Below are 18,051 nucleotides of genomic sequence, written 5' to 3' on the forward strand. Positions count from 1 at the left end.
GGACGGTGCAACTCTTCTTCCACCTCCCCTTTCACAATCGTCCTCCTCTCACTTCACACACAAAGGCATCCCCCTCTCCCATCTGGAGTGCTACTAGGCGGCACTGCCCCGTGCAGAAACCTCCAGCCACCAAACAAAGGGTCAATTCAAGACACTGATGTTCGCGTTGACACAGTGACGAACTCCAAGGTCATAATGGGAAGCCTCCTGCAACTCAGGTACTTCCCAGTTCTTTACTTTCAACAAAACTGAAGGAGGCTCTTGTGGAGGTGTCATCTGACAGATTACTAAACATCATGTCTGATGATAAATTATATTTCTTGATTATGGAAGGAATTCAGGAACTGAGTGACAAAACTATCCTCCCTATCTATTTATGTTAACAAGGTTCCTGAGTACTTATATCTTCAAATAAGTGAAGAATAAGGGTAAAATCGATGCAGAACATGGCCCCACTCTAACAATAAGTAATATTCTTCCAAGAACTAACATGTTTTAAAAACGGAATCACCAAACACACACACACACACAAACCAAAAACAGAATCATCTAATTTCCAATAAATATTAAACAAAAAGTAAAATTTTATCAACTTTTATAATATCTTGTTGCTTTGATCAACCTAGTACTAATTATTATAACATAATTGGAGAGGATTTTAACACAGAGCTTTACTGCTAAAGGAAATAACAACATGCACACATGTCTGATACGCATACTTCTGTCACAAGGAGTGTGAAAGGGTGATCTGACAATAGACTCTCCAGCACAAAATGCTTTGCATCAGGAATAAAGTCTATGGGGAAGTAGACTGGAAAATTACCAGTTACAGGTTAAACACGGGGAAAAGATAAAATGTAAAATATTACCGCTAAAAAGGAGCCCATTCGTATATTTTTAAAACAGATGATAATGGGTATAGATGATGATGGCACTCGAGATGCAGCAGGTGTCTTTAAAAGGCCGATGGGACAGTTTTATTTTTAACTGTCAATATTTATGATATATTAGAAATTACATCCTTATGATGAAAAAAGTATATGCCAATTTAAACTTGGGAGGCAGTCTATGGCTTTTTAAGCAAAGCTTTTCTAGGGGCTCTATGGGGAGACTGTTTCCTTCACTTTGCACCTGAGAGGAAGACAGGGATTCTTGGGGTGCTCCACATCTCAGCTAGGTTTATCAGACTCCGGCTTGGCCTAACAGAACCCAGCTGGGGTTATTAAAAACACTTTCCAGAACCCAGACAGATGGCACCACTGAAGACCCTTCACTGTGTAACTGCTGTTCCACTGAGGAAAAGGCCATTCTTCTTTGAATTCCAAAACTGATTAGGGCACTTCTCTGTTCAAGAAGAATAAAGAGTTCAGACTCCTCCGGGTGCAATTAAAGTGCTCAGTGACCTCTGTTCTATCACCCTAGCCTCAACTCCCACCAGACACACGCATTTGCATTAGAAGTTGTGTTAGAATGGATTCTGTGGTTTCATCTGAGCACAGGGGGAGACAGGGCTGTGTTAAACGTCTATGAGAAACGCAAGACGAAGGAAGGGCATGGCACCTGGGCTCCAGGTCTGCCCCTGCCGCCCTAGACTCAACTAAAGCCAGGCCCCTGCTGCTGCCTGAACACAACCCACACCCCACAACGCCTCCATCTCCTGCCATGATGTTCTGTCCGGGGATCCTGTGCAACACACATCTCCTCGGAGCTGCTCTTGGGCTGGAGTGTCTGGCCTGGATTCCTGTGTGCTTCACGTACCAATGGTGTGACCCTGAACACGTGTGTTCACCATCTAGTGCCCAGGTTCTGTCACCCTCCTCCGTCCTTGCGTCGTTCTGCATACCCCACCATGGAACTTCCCACGTTCTGCCTGGCACTGGACGGGCACCCAAGTGCATCCCTGCCATTTCTCTCCATGAGGTGGGGAGGTCCTGTCTGGGGCCATCTAGCAGAGTTCTTTGCACATACAAGTCAGGTGTTTAATAAATGTTTCTTCAATGACAAATCCTATTATCAGCACATGAGCCTCTCAGGCCCAGAAGGGGCCTAATTATTTAGTTAATACTCGATTTTTTAAAAGAGGATCAATGAATTGTCAAGATATGAAAACTGGTCCCAGGCACAGACTCAACCAGAAACAGGCTTACCCACACTTTTGCTTTTTTACCATCAAACTTTAATGACATTACAAGTGGGTGGTTTTCTACAGACAGATGAGGAATTATCTGAGAATAGTAAGATGTGAAGGGAGGGAGTAGAGAAAAAATAAGGAGGAGAGACTAGAATTTCTTGGTTTTGATCAAATTGTGAACGAAAAAAAATAACAGGACACAATGACAGTGAACCTGCAGAGGAAATCTCACCCACCAGCAGCGGGTTTCTTTCCCCTGGTTAATTTGAGGACAGCTCTGAGACCTGAGGTCAGCTTTCACCACCTCTCTCAGGCTCCAGAAGACCCGGCTGCTCTGAGCACAGGCAGGCAAGGTTGGTGGGACCTTCTCAACACTGTCTAGGATGGGGAACAGCGGGGAAAATTCTTGTGGCCTAATAAAGGATGAAAGAAATGTCCTCCATAATGAGGAAATGAATCCTTTACTTATCAAGCTCCTTCATGCCCTTTTTTCTTTTAAGGCCTCTTTGATAAAACACATCACACTGAGGAGGCATCAAAGAAAATGAAATCATAGTCTACGCCTCTGGGATTCAGCTGCAATTTCTCCCCGTTCTCCCTCCTGGCCATAGAGAACATTCACCCAAAGCGACCAGAAGATTATCAGCAAAAGTTTTAGCAAGAACCAGACCCTCATCTTTCAGTCTTTTCCCCCAATCCAAAAAGTCACGAAAAAAGTTTACAGAATCTTTTTGGCATTTAAAAATACTCTGTTACTGCATCCCCCATACTGGGGTCTATGCACGCCAAACGCATGGATTTCATATGAAACAGCAACATTTCACGTCCACAGCAGTTCCCACTGCTCCTTTCAGCCAAATTCAGTTGCCAAAAGCTCAGCGGAAGCTCCTGGGTCCTGAAGACGTCTACCTGGTTCCAACAAGGAAGACTTTACACACAATTAACCCAGAACCCAAGGGCCACCAGATGGGGCAGGTCACCTGAATTATTAGAGAAACACCCATCGCTCTTGCTGAACTGACACAAACTGTCAGAGGCACGGTCTGCCCAGACTTGCTCAGCACAAGGTGCTTTGGCGTGGGAAGTGCTGCTCCCTGAAGAAGGCAGCCCGCTCTGCTCAGAGAGGGTGCAGCTCGTCCATGGCTTCACAGGATCCATCCCAATTACCTTATTTGTGTTCATTTGTCTTTGTTCCCCACCCGGATGTAAGCGCCATTAGAGCTGTATGTCCACTGTTATTTCTGTCTCTAGAGCCTAGACCAGTGCCTAGCTACACACTTAAATGCCTAATATTTGTTGAGTGACTGAGGAAATAAATAGCACAACATATTCTGGAGCCAACACTCCAACCTGAGATGTTAAATTCTAAATATTTTTCTACTCACAGAATCCTGCCTCGTCACCACCTGCCTCCATCTTCAACCTCTACATATTAATTCAACTCCATTCAGTTTACCACCGACTGAGCCCCACTGGTGAGAAGGTGCTGTGAGAAAGGCCCTGCCGCTGGAGAAGCACATCATCCAGCAGAGCAGCGCCCGGGGGCCAACTCTCAGTCTCCCTACAAGGATCAGCCACAGCACAGGTTACCTTCCCATCCTGCCCGTTACTCTCCTCCCAATCCCTGCTTCTGACTCCAGACATCTCACCCAACTGGTTCCTTATATCCAAGAGAGCTGCCATCTTCTCACCACCCACTCCTTCTCCAAATGCCCTCATACCCAATGCCCACCTTGATCAGCATCCTCACAGAAGATCCACACAACATCCCTCTCCTCGTAAGCCTTCCACATCTTCTACCACCTCTAGCTGCTCTCCTCATCACGGTATCACCCAGCCAAGCCAGCCTCCCCCTGCAACAGCCATCTGACACCACACTGAAAGGTCCTTCCTCTACCCTACCTTCTGACAGCACTCTCAGGAATATGAGAAATCTTGCCCACAGACCTTCTAATATTTTGTTTGCAGCCACAATTCCTGGTACCCTCCCTTTATTCCAACCTGGCCATCCACTTATGCCTGGACATCTGTGAAAACATCTAGGATGTAAAACTAGAAAATTTCTTTTATTTACTACTGCACAGTCACTATGAATCCCACAAAATCTCTTCTTGACTGTGACCTCCAGCCTCTCAACTCCTCTGCCATCTTCATCCAAGTTCCCCAAGTTCTGGATGCAACCTGGACTATCAGTTATTTCAGCAATGCAATCAGCACTACTGAGACATGCCTCAGCATCCTGACCTTGGACCAACTGCCTACCCCAATCTTTCAATTAAGTTATGTCAAGGAGAGCCTCAGTCCTATCATCACCCACACTAAAAAATATGCAACTATACCTCATTTCCTATTAAGTTAAACATAATGTTTAACAACTTAAACTGTATAGAACCCAAATCTTTCTCCTGCCTTTTGAGCTGTTCCTTTTCTGACTTCATACCAAGGGGCTTCACCAGTTTGTCCATCCTTCTGCCCCTCGGAATAAAGATTCTCTGTGAGCCTCTTTTCCTGCTTCACTGTTACCCCGGCAACCTCACCAGACCCTGGCCCTGACACTTACCGTGATCCTCCATGGGCTAATTAACCTCTTCAAGTCCAGTTTCCGCAGCCATGAACCTTCTCTGCAAATGAGAAAGCTCTCCTGTCTTTAGACCTTCATGTCTAACTGCTATACCCACCTGCATCTCCTACAATCGCTTCAAATTCAACATACACTCACCTCTCCTCCCCTAAAGCAAGTACTTCTGATTTCACAATTTTATTAAGAGTACCAGCCGCCTCCTCCCTTGTACCAAAACACAAAGTCTGAACGCTCTCTCTCCATCTTTTCCCTGCCTCCCACCTCCAATCAGCCAGGCTTCTCTAGAGAGGCCTTGCAGTGTGGTAGGTTAAGAGCTGGGCTCTGGAACCACGAGGCCAGGCTGGAAAGCAGACTCCACCAATTGCTCTGTGACCTCGGGAAAGCTCTCCCTCCGGTCTGTGACCCAGCATCTTCACCTGTAGAAAGTCAATAAATGACTCAACTCATGTCAAGTGCTCAGCACACCACCCGGCACATAACAAGGGTCTTATTGTAACTCCACAGACCTTTCAGTTTTAATCCCTCCTCTTGACTCTCACAGCCTCTACCTCAGTTCTTCTCAATCTTGGCTGTGTGGTACAACCCCAGGACCCTGGCTATATTCCAGGGGATTAACTCAGAGTCTCTGGGGTGGGACCCAAGTCTCCACTGTGCGTGTGTGCTAAAGTTCCTCTGGTGGGTCCAGTGTGCAACCAAGGTTGAGAGCCACTGCTATGAACTCAAGAGCTCTCAACATCTCTCCCTAGGACCACAGTCCCTACCCCGTCCCGTGGTTCTCAGGGTCTGGAATGTGGATGCCCACGTCCCACCTCAGAGGTTCTGATTTGGGGCAGTCTGGGCATGAGGACCTTTTAAAGTCCTCCAGGTGATTCTAATGTGCAGCCAGGTTTCAGAGCCATGACCCCTTCTCTACCCACCTCCATCCATCATCCTGTCACTGCCAGACTAATCTTCAATGAAGGTCCAAGTCCTATCATTCCCCACACTCAAACATATGCAATTATTCCTTATTTCCTATTAAATTAAACATAAACTTCTCTACCCATAAAGAGTGGGTGGCTTTAAATCAGCCATCTTATACACTCCTCCACCCATCGCTTCCTTCAAAACGGGTCACTGTCTACTAACCAACCACCCACATTCTTTCATAGCTTTGTTCTTCCATTAACCTTTATCGACTCTGCCTGCTAAAATCCTAGTCACCCTTCAGGGTGCCTCTCAAATAACACCTCCTCCTCCGAGCCCTTCCCAATCTCCCTGTTGAAGAACACAGAGCAGCACATTCACCCCCGCATCTCCCATGGACCGCAGCACACTGTCAGGGGCAGGAGAGGCACTCGAAGCGGGTTTCCAATTGTGTGGCTGCTACCTCCTCTCTAGGTGGCCTGTGGCGACAACGTCCGCCTCAAGTGCTCATTTACACCCACAGCAAAAATCAGTCAAGGATGCCACGCGGCCCGGCAATTACCGAGGTTAGTGGTGACTCCTGCAGAGATCTCAGCAGTTAAAGCACAGATGACATTTATTTGTCTAAAGTTATCAAGGAGTTCCCTTCCTTTCAAATGAGGAAATCAATATGGTCTTTAAATCTTGTTTCTAAAAATCTAAGCTAAATACAAAACACATCACTTGAATAACAGAACAAACAATGGGAACAGAAGACTCGACTAGATGAAGAGTGATGACAGTCAACAGTGGATAAAGGGGTCTCAGGAAGACCCAGCAGAGCCACGCACAAAGTAGCTATGGAAACTCAGTGGAATTCAATTCGCTATAAGGTGAAAAAGAAGCCCTTCCTCTCTCTTATTTCCTGTATAACATTATCTAAAGCACATCTAAAGCTGGTTACCCAGAAACTGACAATGACATTTGGTTTTGCACTTCAAGAATCCCTTCTGTAGAGATATTCATCTGAAGGAGAGGGCCTCTCCTACACATGCATCTCACAACAATGGAATTCTCCACGGCCCACAATTATTCCAAACCAGCGGAAGGTAACATGGCACAAAGCTTACTGACTCCTCTAGACGTGTGAGCAACTGAATGATCCCACCCAAGTTCTGCCTAAAAGCAAGATAATCTAAAGGGATCCCTAGACTGTTTAACAGGGGTTTTAAAGAAAGGCGGTGGGGAGCGGACAGAGGGAGGGAGGGAGGAAGGAAAAGTATCAGCTGATTATAAAGTCAGAGAGTTCTAATGAGGAAAACAAACTACCAAGGTCAGGCTGTTCTGGGGTCAAAAACTTGGGAATCTGACAAACAAATTGTGCTATGCCAAAGGATGATTTGAAAATATTCTCTAACTTTTGTTAATGCTAAAAGATTGGAGAAGGTCATTTCTGCGAACTGGACTGCGAGGGAAGATACCAAGTCTTCAGGGTCCATCCCATTTTAAGCTGCTCCGGGAGTTGGGAACAGTTTCGTCTGATGGAATCCAGAGTCCCAAGTGGTGTTCTGCTGGGGACACAGGAACAGGAGCCATGGACACCCAGAGCCCCATGCTTTCCACAAGCAAACCTAAAGTAGTTTTAGATTAATGTTACATGGGTTTGGGGTCCAGTTCAACTGGGTCCCTTACTAAGATCCTGTTAAATTCATTTTCTAAAACTTCCCTTTCAAAAATGGATAACCAAGCCTGTTTAGCTCTCTTCCCCTAAAAATGAAAGGCCCGAGATAGAAAAAGAAAATAGCTAATTTAGGCTGACAGTGCTTGTTTGGAAAGCAGCTTATTAGCAAAAGGGACACCTCCACAGACTTCAACAAGAGAGGCTCCCAGACAAGATTCAGGGCTGCTAAGAGGAGGAGAGAGACCAAAGGGACATGAAGCAGAGCCACTGATGACAGAGCACCCTTCCCTCCCGCTCTGGCGCAGCAAGTAATTCTCGCTAACATGCATCTCTGTAGTCTAGAAGGTTCTCTTTTATTACTGCTGATGGGAAAGATTAGGGAAAAAAAAATTATAATCAAAACTTACAAATTAGCTGCAAGGGGAAACCAAGAGCCCTTAGTTAGTACTAACAGGACACGTGAGTGTGCAGGTGTCCATGTTTTCAAATTTCTTAATCAGAGGTGATTCCATTAGCCCTAGACAACATAACTGCTTTCTCTGGGAAATGAGGGTGGCGGTGGGAAGCAGGCTAAGACTGGCATCAGATCCACGTTTCTGATCACACACGCCTGTCAGGCATCACAAAGTTCGTCCTTTTCCCCTATCTCCTCCTTTTCCTTTTTCTCAGACAAGAAAACTAACACCCAAGGAGGGGGCGGAACCCAACTTCCTTGAGGTCTCAGAGGTGGCTGCCGGCCTGAGGACCGTCACCCAGGCCTTCTGCTCTCTCATTTAATAAAATGATCAGAATGACAGAGTGTTCACTTTAACAAAACAAACAGGCTCTAAACACATATTTTAAATATTAAGTGCAGTGTTGGTAGACTCTCTAGCCCTCAGGCCACACAATGTAATTTCAGTCATTCTGCTTGATTCTCTTACTTTGTGGTTTTTTACTTGCAGCTTTCCCTGCCTCCTCCTTATTAGTTCTTTGGTATCTTCATTTGATGGTCCTTCTGTTTCCTACTGCTGGGATTAACTACATGGAATCTAGCCCTTTGCAAGGGAAGAAAACATTCCAAAAGTGACCAAATAGTGGGAGCACACTCGAGGTTTGAGGAAAGCTGAGAGGGAAAGTATATTCCCCACATCTCACAGTCACAAAAGAGACTGCCCAAGACAACCAGCCAGCCTTAAGAAAAAGATGAGCAAGCAGGTCACTCTGCTCTGGACTGGGTTTCAGGGAAGGTGGGGCAGTCAGAGGAGCCAGATAAATGCTGGGCCATCTTTTGAGGCTTCTTCTTCCTCCCTCTCTCCCCATCGCTCACTCTATCACAGCAGAGTATCGCAGCCACGCGTGTCAGGAAGTATTAAGTGATGGTGGCAAGGGACAGGCTCTTCGGGGGTTGGTTGCTCCTTCCAGGAGAAGCTACCGAGAAGACAAGAACAGGGAAACGCCCAGCTAATGCTGCTGGAGTCAGAACGTGCACTGGCCCCGTGCAGGTTAAAGGAGAAGCCCTCCTTGACTGTATCAGTGTCAGGGCTAAGCCACGGGGGCCGACTCCACTGAAGTGATCTGAGGATCTGGGGGCTTGAGGGTGGAGGTGGGGTGGGGTGGGGGTGGGGAACAGCCTCCGCTACATTTCCCGTCTACTCAACCCAGTCACACAGTATGCTCTGATGATCAACTTTGCTCCAGGCCCTAGGCTATGTTCTGGGGATACAAGACTCTAGCACTTAGCTAGTATACTAGGTATGTCACTTAGTGATCTTGTTTTAATCTGTCTTCCCCACTAGAATGTCAGCTCCATGAGGACAGGGATTTCTGTTTGTTCCGTTCCCTGCTGTACCACCAGCACATAAAATGGCGCCTGGCAGAGTGCTGGTGCTCCACAGACTGCTCCACAGTTATGGAATAAATGAATGACTTTCAAACAGCAACTTAAAGTCAGAACTGACTAAGCATCCTGGTAAACACGGAGGAGTCCTCCCACCTTCACACTCACTCGCCATCTGCCAAGCCCCAACACCAAACTCAACTAATGCAAAGCTGGAGACACAGACCTGGGCCAGAACACTACGCTGGTGAGCCAACTGCAGAGACTGTCTTTCTCCTTTATGACCTCTGCTTCCTAACACCTCAGCACTATGCTGTATAGGTGTGGGAAAAGCACTGGAATTTACCCATATAAATATACTTGGGAAAATGTCCTAAAGCACATGTTGAAGCATAGTCATAAGTGTCACTTAGCAGCAGGCAGGAGAAGAAGAAAAGCAAAACACTACTAGGAAATATTAAAAACGACAGGCTGGCACTCCAGTGAATATTGCAATTAGGGGGCTACCAAGGCCATTACTACTTCTACCTAAGAGTGACTTTAGATTTAAGACACAAGTGTGCCAGGAGAGAGGAGGCAGCTTTAAATGAGTTACTTTCTCTCAATGTAGGGTCCCCAACCCCCCTTTTTTTAACCTCCTGTTCCCTTCTCCCAACCCTGACTTCTAGTTACCAGGCTAACATGGCATGCTTCACCTGTGAAAATGTAAGGCTCCAATGTCACTATACACAGAGCGTTCCATGCATACACATTAAAAGTGGCTCTAGTTCTGTTGCTAAGAAACTGCAGAAGGAAAGGGTTTTCCACCCTCTTCATTTATAAAATAATCACTTTGTCTATGGGAGAACAAATGCAATCTCTCAAGACTCCCTGTGCCTTGTTCTCATTTTAAAAATGAACAGAGAAAGATGATGGAGAGTGGCTGAAAGTGTATGCTATCTCCATTTTTTTTTTTTTACATGCCCTTGAAAATGAGATGGAAAACATGGTTTCAATAACCCACTGCTCTAGTATTTATTAATCTTTCAAGCTGAAGATTCTCCCCAACACTCCCCTGCTTCAAGCAAAAGTGAAAAATGTCCCATAAAAATTACTCTTTGATTTTAAAAGATCATCCTGAGCAGTGAGGAATAATTTAGGCTATGCTTGTATTGAACGTGGGTTACTTCCCGGGTCTCTGTTTTGTCTGCATCACCCCAAGGCCTGAACACGTACACATGCACGAACATGCAGAAAGACAGACAGAGACAGACAGACAGACAGACAGACAGACAGACAGACACACACACACACACACACACACACACACACACAAGGAACCCAAAAGAACGGCATAATTAATTCTTAGCTTTCTTTAAAAACAAAAAACTAAAATTAGGGCTTGGGATAAGGAACTTAAAAACATATTGGGTGGGACTTCCCTAGTGGCGCAGTGGTTAAGAATCTGCCTGCCAATGCAGGGGACATGGGTTCAAGCCCTGGCCCAGGAAGATCCCACATGTGGCGGAGCAGCTAAGCCCATGCGCCATAATTACTGAGCCCTCATGCCACAACTTACTGAAGCCCATGTGCCTAGAGCCTATGCTCTGCAACAAGAGAAGCCACCACTCTGAGAAGTCCATGCATCCCAATGAAGAGTAGCCCCCGCTCGCCACAACTAGAGAAAGCCCGTGTGCAGTAACGAAGACCCAACAGCCAAAGAATAAATAAAATAATTAATAAAATAATTAATAAATAAATCTTAATTTAAAAAATGCAAGAAATGCAAACCAAAAGCAGCAAGATACCATTTTTTAAAAAATGAGAAAAGAATGACCTTGTTTAAAAAGAAAAGCAGACATACTAACTTTGAGCACAGTATACAGAGGAAGCCTAGAAAGCAATAAAGCCATGTTTGTGATAGGCAAGGTCACAGCTGAATGTGTAGATTTTACCCAGAGGCAACTTCTACTGATAGGAAATACTGAAGTAAATTTTTCAAGTATCTCTTTCCTACTAATGCTTGGCCTATTTCATTTACTAAAGGATTCTAAAGTACATTTCTCTTTACAGCTTGCTGCACAGTAGAATCTTTCTGCAAGCTAACTGACAAAATTGAGTGCCTTACACCAATTTTTCTACACATATAACTGATTTTTAATTCTAAAAGGACTTGACAATCAACTCCAATCTACCCACACTATCGAATTCTTGAAACAAGAGTTTGATTCACAGAAAAAAACAGTTCAGTTTCATTAATACCTGAAACATGAGGCAAATCTTACCTGAATCTACAGTTTCCTCTTTTAATATTCAGCACTGATTGTTTATCATGGACCATAATAAGAATACCTAACATGAGTGAGTAATATGTATATTACTTATTGTAAGAAACAGGTCAACATTTAAATTTTTTCATATTTTTTCTACTCTCATATCTAAGAATTAAGCTGTTCATAAGATATAGTAACCAATTTAGTTTAAAATCAAAGGAAGGGTAATCAGTAGAGAGAAAAAGCTACTTTGATCCAATTTAAAATTTACTAAGTACCTATTATGCATTGTAGTAAATATAGCATGTCTATATTTTGGTTTCTAAGCAAACTGTAAAGATTTTCAGATTAAGATGTCTTTAGAAAGTGAGAATTTTAATCTTATGATTCAATTTATGTAAGTTTACAATTACATAAAATGATATATGTACACAAAACAAAGTGCATTGAAGAGAGTATGAAACCAGGAAACTGTGAGATGGTGGCAAGGTTTCAACTCCCCTTTAATGTTTTTATAATAATGTTCTAACAAGAGGGAAAATTCACATAAAATTTACAAAAGAAGAAGAAAATGAATGGGTTCATACTAAAGGACCTCCTGTCATCAGTATTTTTTTGAATGACTATATACAATGTTCAACAACTCTAGAAATAGGACCATTCCTAAAATAAATGTAACACAATTAAAGCCTTCTGCTATATTGAATATATAACATTTAAAACTAAACACCAAGATTAGGGATGTCTTAAAGCTCATGTGTAGATTGGCAGCTGTAGGCTATGGGAAGCTCTCCTTCCAACCCCCATCACTGTCCCCCCTCTCTGCTTTTATCTCCACCACCTCCTGCTGCTATAGGACCTTCACTTCGGGTTTGCTGTGAATTCTATTTTCTGCAGCTGCCACACAAACTGTAAATAAAATTCATTGTATTTTTGCCCCACTAAGCAGCTCTGTCTTCTGGCACATCCAGATGCCCGGCTTGAAAAGAGTGAACAATGAAAACAATGTTTTCTCGAGCAGACATTCCAAAAAGGGCATAACAAAGGCATCTAAAGATGCTGCTGAGGAAAGACACCATGGAAATAGCTGTGGATCCTGTGTGAGTAATTCCTTGACCAGCCACACGGGTTCATTGGATTACAGATATTCAGAAAATTAGTTTGCCGTGTCATGTCAATTTTGAAAGAAGGATTTTCATTTATATTTATGATAAACCGAGCTTTAAATTGAAGGGCAGTTCAGATATTTTAAAATTTATGAATTTGTAAATCCATGTATGTGGCCAATTAAGGTTTATCGCCACCATGGATTAACTATCTTTGGATAAAAATTTCAGAGGTTATTTGTATCTAGGTTGTTCACCTCAGTGTATTACATTAAACCGGGTATGAAAGATTTAAAGGGAAGCATATTTCAAGATAAAAGTTACAGTTACCCAAGATGAAATGGAAACATTCTGTGGAGATACCCAAAGCAACAAAACCTCTCCCTTATGTAACACCTGGAATTTTGCTTAAAGATAATTCAACATGAAAATAATTTCAGAAACATGGCCAAGTGGATGGGAAGCAAAGGGTGAAACACACGGCTCAGTGAAGCACCCAATCTTACATCCTTGCAAGTCAGGCCAAACTCCACAAGGAAAATGCAGGCCCTGAATTTTAAAAAGAATTCAATTAGCATCCCCAGTATTTCCATAATCAACAGCTGAATGCTAACTAAGAGCACAGCATCAAGCAGCAATGGAATCCCAGTGCAATAAGCAACAACACAACAGCGCAAACGCTACCTTCAGCTTGCATGCATAAATAAACAGAATTAATAACTAGCCAAGCAGGGAAGGGTGACTTAATCTGTTTCCATTAGGCGCAGTTCAGCCTGGGGCCTTTGTGTTATATTTAAATGTGTTCATCATGTTTAATTAGAAAGCTAATAATCTAGGGTTTGGGGGTTGGTTGTTTTTTGTTGTTGTTGTTTTTAAAGTTCTCATCTGTACTTTCCTCCTCTTCCTCTTCCTCAGTTCTACTGATTTGGATGGCTTCCTGAAAAGGAACAATATTTTTAGCATAAAGTAAGTGAAATTGGTTAACCATCGATGTCACTCTCCAGTGCAGCAGGCAGCCATTTATTTTGGCTCCATCCTTGCCCGGACCATGGTGTTCAGTAAGCTTCAAGAATTAAAGCAAAAATGCTTCTCTGATCTGACCTGGTTTGTTTAGCCTGAAAGACTTCACCATGAGCTAGCTATCAAGGTGTTTCTCACAGTCTCTTCTCTAAAACAGAGTTCATTTGTCACTACCTAGCCTAAGATTTGACAGAAATTGGCACAAATCTGGCTTCAGTTCAACAGAATTTAAAGTTATCTCAGCCCCAAGGCAACTTCAATAATACCGTATCTGTAAACACACGAAGTGTCCAAGGAATTACTGAGAGAAAGTGTGAAATGAAGGGCCTCCCACTGTATAATGCTGAGACCTAAGGTCTCAAGGATTAATGATTATCTGAAAGACCTAGGAAAGAGAGGTTGGGTGATATTATTAATCATAATTCGGGAACTCTTCCCTAAAGTAAAACTTTCAAGGTGAGGACTGGATGCATATAAAAGTCTTTCTCCTCGATGCTGATGCGCAATTATTAACCATCACAAGTTTTAAAATGCTGGCTTGAGGACAGTGTCAATTACCGTGAAGAATCTTTAAAAACAATCCTCTTGAATAAAGAGTTGTCAATACTCCTCAAGTGCCTCAAAGGTAGAGACATTACTCTCACCATTAGAAAGTCCTCACTCTTAATAAGTCTTGCAAACTAGAAGGACAATCAACTCAGAAATAAAGACCATGAGGAACACAGCTGGTGACTGGGGCAAAGGATGAGCCGCCAGTAAGGGATGGCGACAGGAGACGCCGTTCAGCAGAGGGAGGGAGCGCTCGCCGTGGGACGGCCAGAGAACACGCTAAGCCCTGAGGGTGGCTAGGGTCTGCGTCTGGGTGGGCAAAAGAGGAGTCTGTTCCCAGAGCAGAGGACCCTCGGAGCCAGGAGGTGCCTGGGCTGCCCGCTCCCAGCCCAGCCAGGGGTTCACACCAGCAGGTGCTCACTGTGCCAGCTCCCTCACACAGAGTTCGAGTCACGTCAGTGCAAAGGAAAGCAAGACCATGGACACTGGAGTCAGGGCAGATGTTGGGTAGCTGGGTCAAATTCATACAATGGAGGCAATGAAGTTTAAAAATACCTAGAATGTCCAAGTATAGAGAACACTGAGAGGGGAAAAAAAGCCGACCCACGAATTTATTTGAGTTGGGAACCATTTATTTTGCTTATTGTTGTGATTCCTGGGGTGAGAAAATGTGGGAACTTCAGCAGACGAGGGCCACGTGCACAGAGCAGGTGTTTACTCACAGCCAAAACCAGGCTAAGGCTAAGAGTCGTGTTGGTTTCTGTGCCCTGTGGCCACATAAAATGATTCAAAGAAGTGATCTGGACACAACCATCTGAAGCTTCCCCCAGCCTATCAATTACTCCATCACTCTCTCCCATTCACTTCTGAGGTTTTAGAAAGTGAAACTTAACTGCCTATGAATCAGGAAACCGTTTGATCCCTAGGCTCTGCAAGGGCTGGATGACTGCCAAAACATTTCTCAAAACTTACACTAAAACAAGAAGCAAACATGAGAAAAATGAGCCCAGACAGACAAGGATTTATGCAGGTAAAGATCATTAGCCAGGACTCAGAGTGGGCAGCGCTCTGGAGTCATGGTTCACGTCTCAGAATTAAGCTGGGCTTTTCCCCCGTGTCAGGTCCCGCCTCCTTTCATCCTACTGTCTGCAAAAAGTGCCCAAGAGGCAGCAGTGGGGACACAGCCCACACTCTACCCGAGAGAAGCAAGTGTTGCCAGCTTTCTTTTAAGCAGGAAGAGCTTTCTTTTAAGCTGGAATTTGAAAATTCCGGAGGGAATGAAAGGTCAAGGGAGAAATGAACCGACAGGGAGAGAGTCATGGCCAGTGAGGAGCTGGGGAGACATGAGTGAAAAGGGACGGCTGACGGGGGCAGAAGAGGAGGAGAGACCAAAAGGAGCCGCAGACCAAGTGAAGGAGCGCGAGTCTGAGAAGCAGCCGTCAAGGCACATCCGCACTGACCAGGACCTAGGATGGGTCACACTGCCCACATTCGTCCCATCCTTTTCATCTCCTTGTGTCTGTCTTCCACAAAGTCTTTCGGTACAATTTAAAATTTTTATACATCGAATCTCTTTTATCCCCTTCTCACATAAACAGGTCTACAGTGGAAAACAACATCCATATGATTTTTTTTTTAAAACTGAAGTATAGTGGATTTACAATGCTTGTTAATTTCTGCTACAGAGCAAACTGATTCAGTTATACATATAGTATATATAGTAGTTCTATCTATTAACCCCAAATTCCTAATTTAGCCCTCCCCTACCCCCTTTCCACTTTGGTAACCATAAGTTTGTTTTCTATGTCTGTGAGTCTGAGTCTGTTTCGTAAACAAGTTCATTTGTGACATATTTTAGTTTCCACATATAAGTGATATCACATGGTATTTGTCTTTTCTCCTTCCGACTTACTTTACTTAGAATGATAAACTCTAGGTCCATCCATGTTCCTGCAAATGGCATTATTTCATTATTTTTTATGGCTGAGTAATATTTCACTGTACATATATACACCACATCTTCTTTATCTATTCATCTGTCAATGAACACTTATGTTGCTTCCACATCTTGGCTGTTGTAAATAGCACTGCTATGAACACTGTGGCACATATATCTTTTCAAATTAGAGTTTTCTCTGGATATATGCCCAGGAGTGGGACTGCTAGATCATATGGCAACTCTATTTTTAGTTTTTTAATATATGACTTCTCAGAACAACTGAGTTTAATATTTTTACTTTGAACACTATCTGAATAACAAATGTTTAATATGTTTCCATCTCTTTACTAATCATGTAAAATTTTAACACTTTAAATTTCAAAACAGCAACATCAACCTCATCATCAACAGTCTGATCAACTGAGCAATCTAAAGGGACTACTGAAAAGGTGCTCTATTACTGAACCTTCAAGGACCATTCAGTCCCTCCCTGCTGCCTCCTAGTTTTCTTTCCTCTCAACCCCCCGACTCCCTCATTGGAAGCCGTTCCGTGAACAAGCTCCCTTGGCTCTCGGTTCAGCAGACGTCCAGGATCCCACTGCTTCTCACCCCCACTGCTGCTATGCTGCTCCATCGCCAGTCTCAGGCCTGGGCTCTCACAACAGCCCCCCAAGCCCACTCTTGGATCAGCGGCCAGAGAGCCCACCGGCAGAGTGAGTCCCTCTGCTCAGAAGCTGCTCGTGCAGAGCAGACAGCAAGGCCCTGAAGGCGGGTCCAAGGCCACCCGACCTGCCCCTGCAGGACCACCTTTCCTACCGCTCATCCCTTAGACACACTCCTGCCTATTTCTCAAACATGCCAGGCATGCTTTCACCTTAGGGGCCCCGATATCCAAAAGGCTCGCCTCCTCACTTCTGAGGTCTCTGCTCAAATGGTACTTACCAGGGGTTTCCTGAACCTCCTTACAAAAGACAGCCCCCGCCCAGTTCACCCCCTCTCCTCGCTGCCCTACTGTTTTCCCCGGCACATGTCCCATCCCGTGGCACATGCTGATTTACAAATGGTCTCCCCTCATGAGGCGGGGCCTCGTGTTCACTTGATGCCTCCCGACACAACGCCTGGTACTGAACGCGCACCTGATAAACACTGCTGACAAAATGAGAGCAGGAGCAGGAAAGCCAGACAACTACTAAACACACTTCCTCATCATATTTTAAATACAGACAAGGAACTTACAATAATCAATATGTGTATCAGTGCCAGCCCTCATCTTAATCTCGTTCAGCCTAAAGGGCAAATGTGAAGCGAAGCAGTGACACTCATATTCGCAAAAGCACAAGAAATCTCTCAGTCTTTTACAGCCATTCCTTTCCAAAGTCATGAGATGGGGGATGTAGCTTCATGAGAGCTTTTTCTGCTGGGATAAACTCCACGGGTGTGCGAATCTGTGTTTGTGGTACATTTCTACCTCCCCGCCTTCTTTAATGGGCCACAGTGACAGAACGAATGTGAAAGACCCACTGCACTAATTTAATCAGGTCCAGCCTTCCTGCTCTTGACTACCACCCTTCAGCAGGTAAGGGACCCTTCCAGTCTTCACAATAAAAACAAAGCGGCAGCCCTACTCTAGGCTGGGTATCAACTGGCTTTAAAATGATTGTGTCTTAATACAGGGGGGGTATCAAAATCTAGCTTGAGCCCATAACAAACCAACCAACCCAAACTAACTTTTTTAAAGAGCAACTATTACTTTTTTCTCTCTTTCCACAACACCTGGGAAAATCTCTCCCATTATCTGTAGAACCAATGCTTACTAAAATCAAGTTCTTCCACACAATGAGGAGGCTGAAAGTCTTTTTCCCCTGACTGACAGATACCATGGACAGTCTGCATCCATGACTGGATCTTGGGGACACAGCGAGGGCAAGCCCCTGACGCCCCAGGCCCGAGGCAGACTCCCACTGAGCTCACCACTTCGTCCTCGGTCCAGCTCTTCTCGATCAGCTTGGGCACAGGCTTCTTCACCAGGCGCTGCAGGGCTTTGCCAGCATCATACCCACTTTCATGGAGCTAAAACAGGAACAACAA

General features: G+C 44.4%; 1 protein-coding gene across 5 annotated transcripts in view; it reads right to left on the reverse strand.

The window, feature by feature from the left end:
* RERE (arginine-glutamic acid dipeptide repeats) overlaps nt 1-18,051 on the reverse strand; it is a 410,456-nt gene that overhangs the window by 76,440 nt on the left and 315,965 nt on the right. For all 5 annotated transcript variants that reach the window (XM_057695312.1, XM_057695296.1, XM_057695303.1 and 2 more), the window contains one exon: nt 17,935-18,033. In XM_057695312.1, the coding sequence (XP_057551295.1) occupies nt 17,935-18,033 (99 nt within the window). The remainder of the gene's footprint in view (nt 1-17,934; nt 18,034-18,051) is intronic.

This window comes from Hippopotamus amphibius, chromosome 1, assembly GCF_030028045.1.
Source record: "Hippopotamus amphibius kiboko isolate mHipAmp2 chromosome 1, mHipAmp2.hap2, whole genome shotgun sequence".
NCBI lineage: Eukaryota > Metazoa > Chordata > Mammalia > Artiodactyla > Hippopotamidae > Hippopotamus > Hippopotamus amphibius.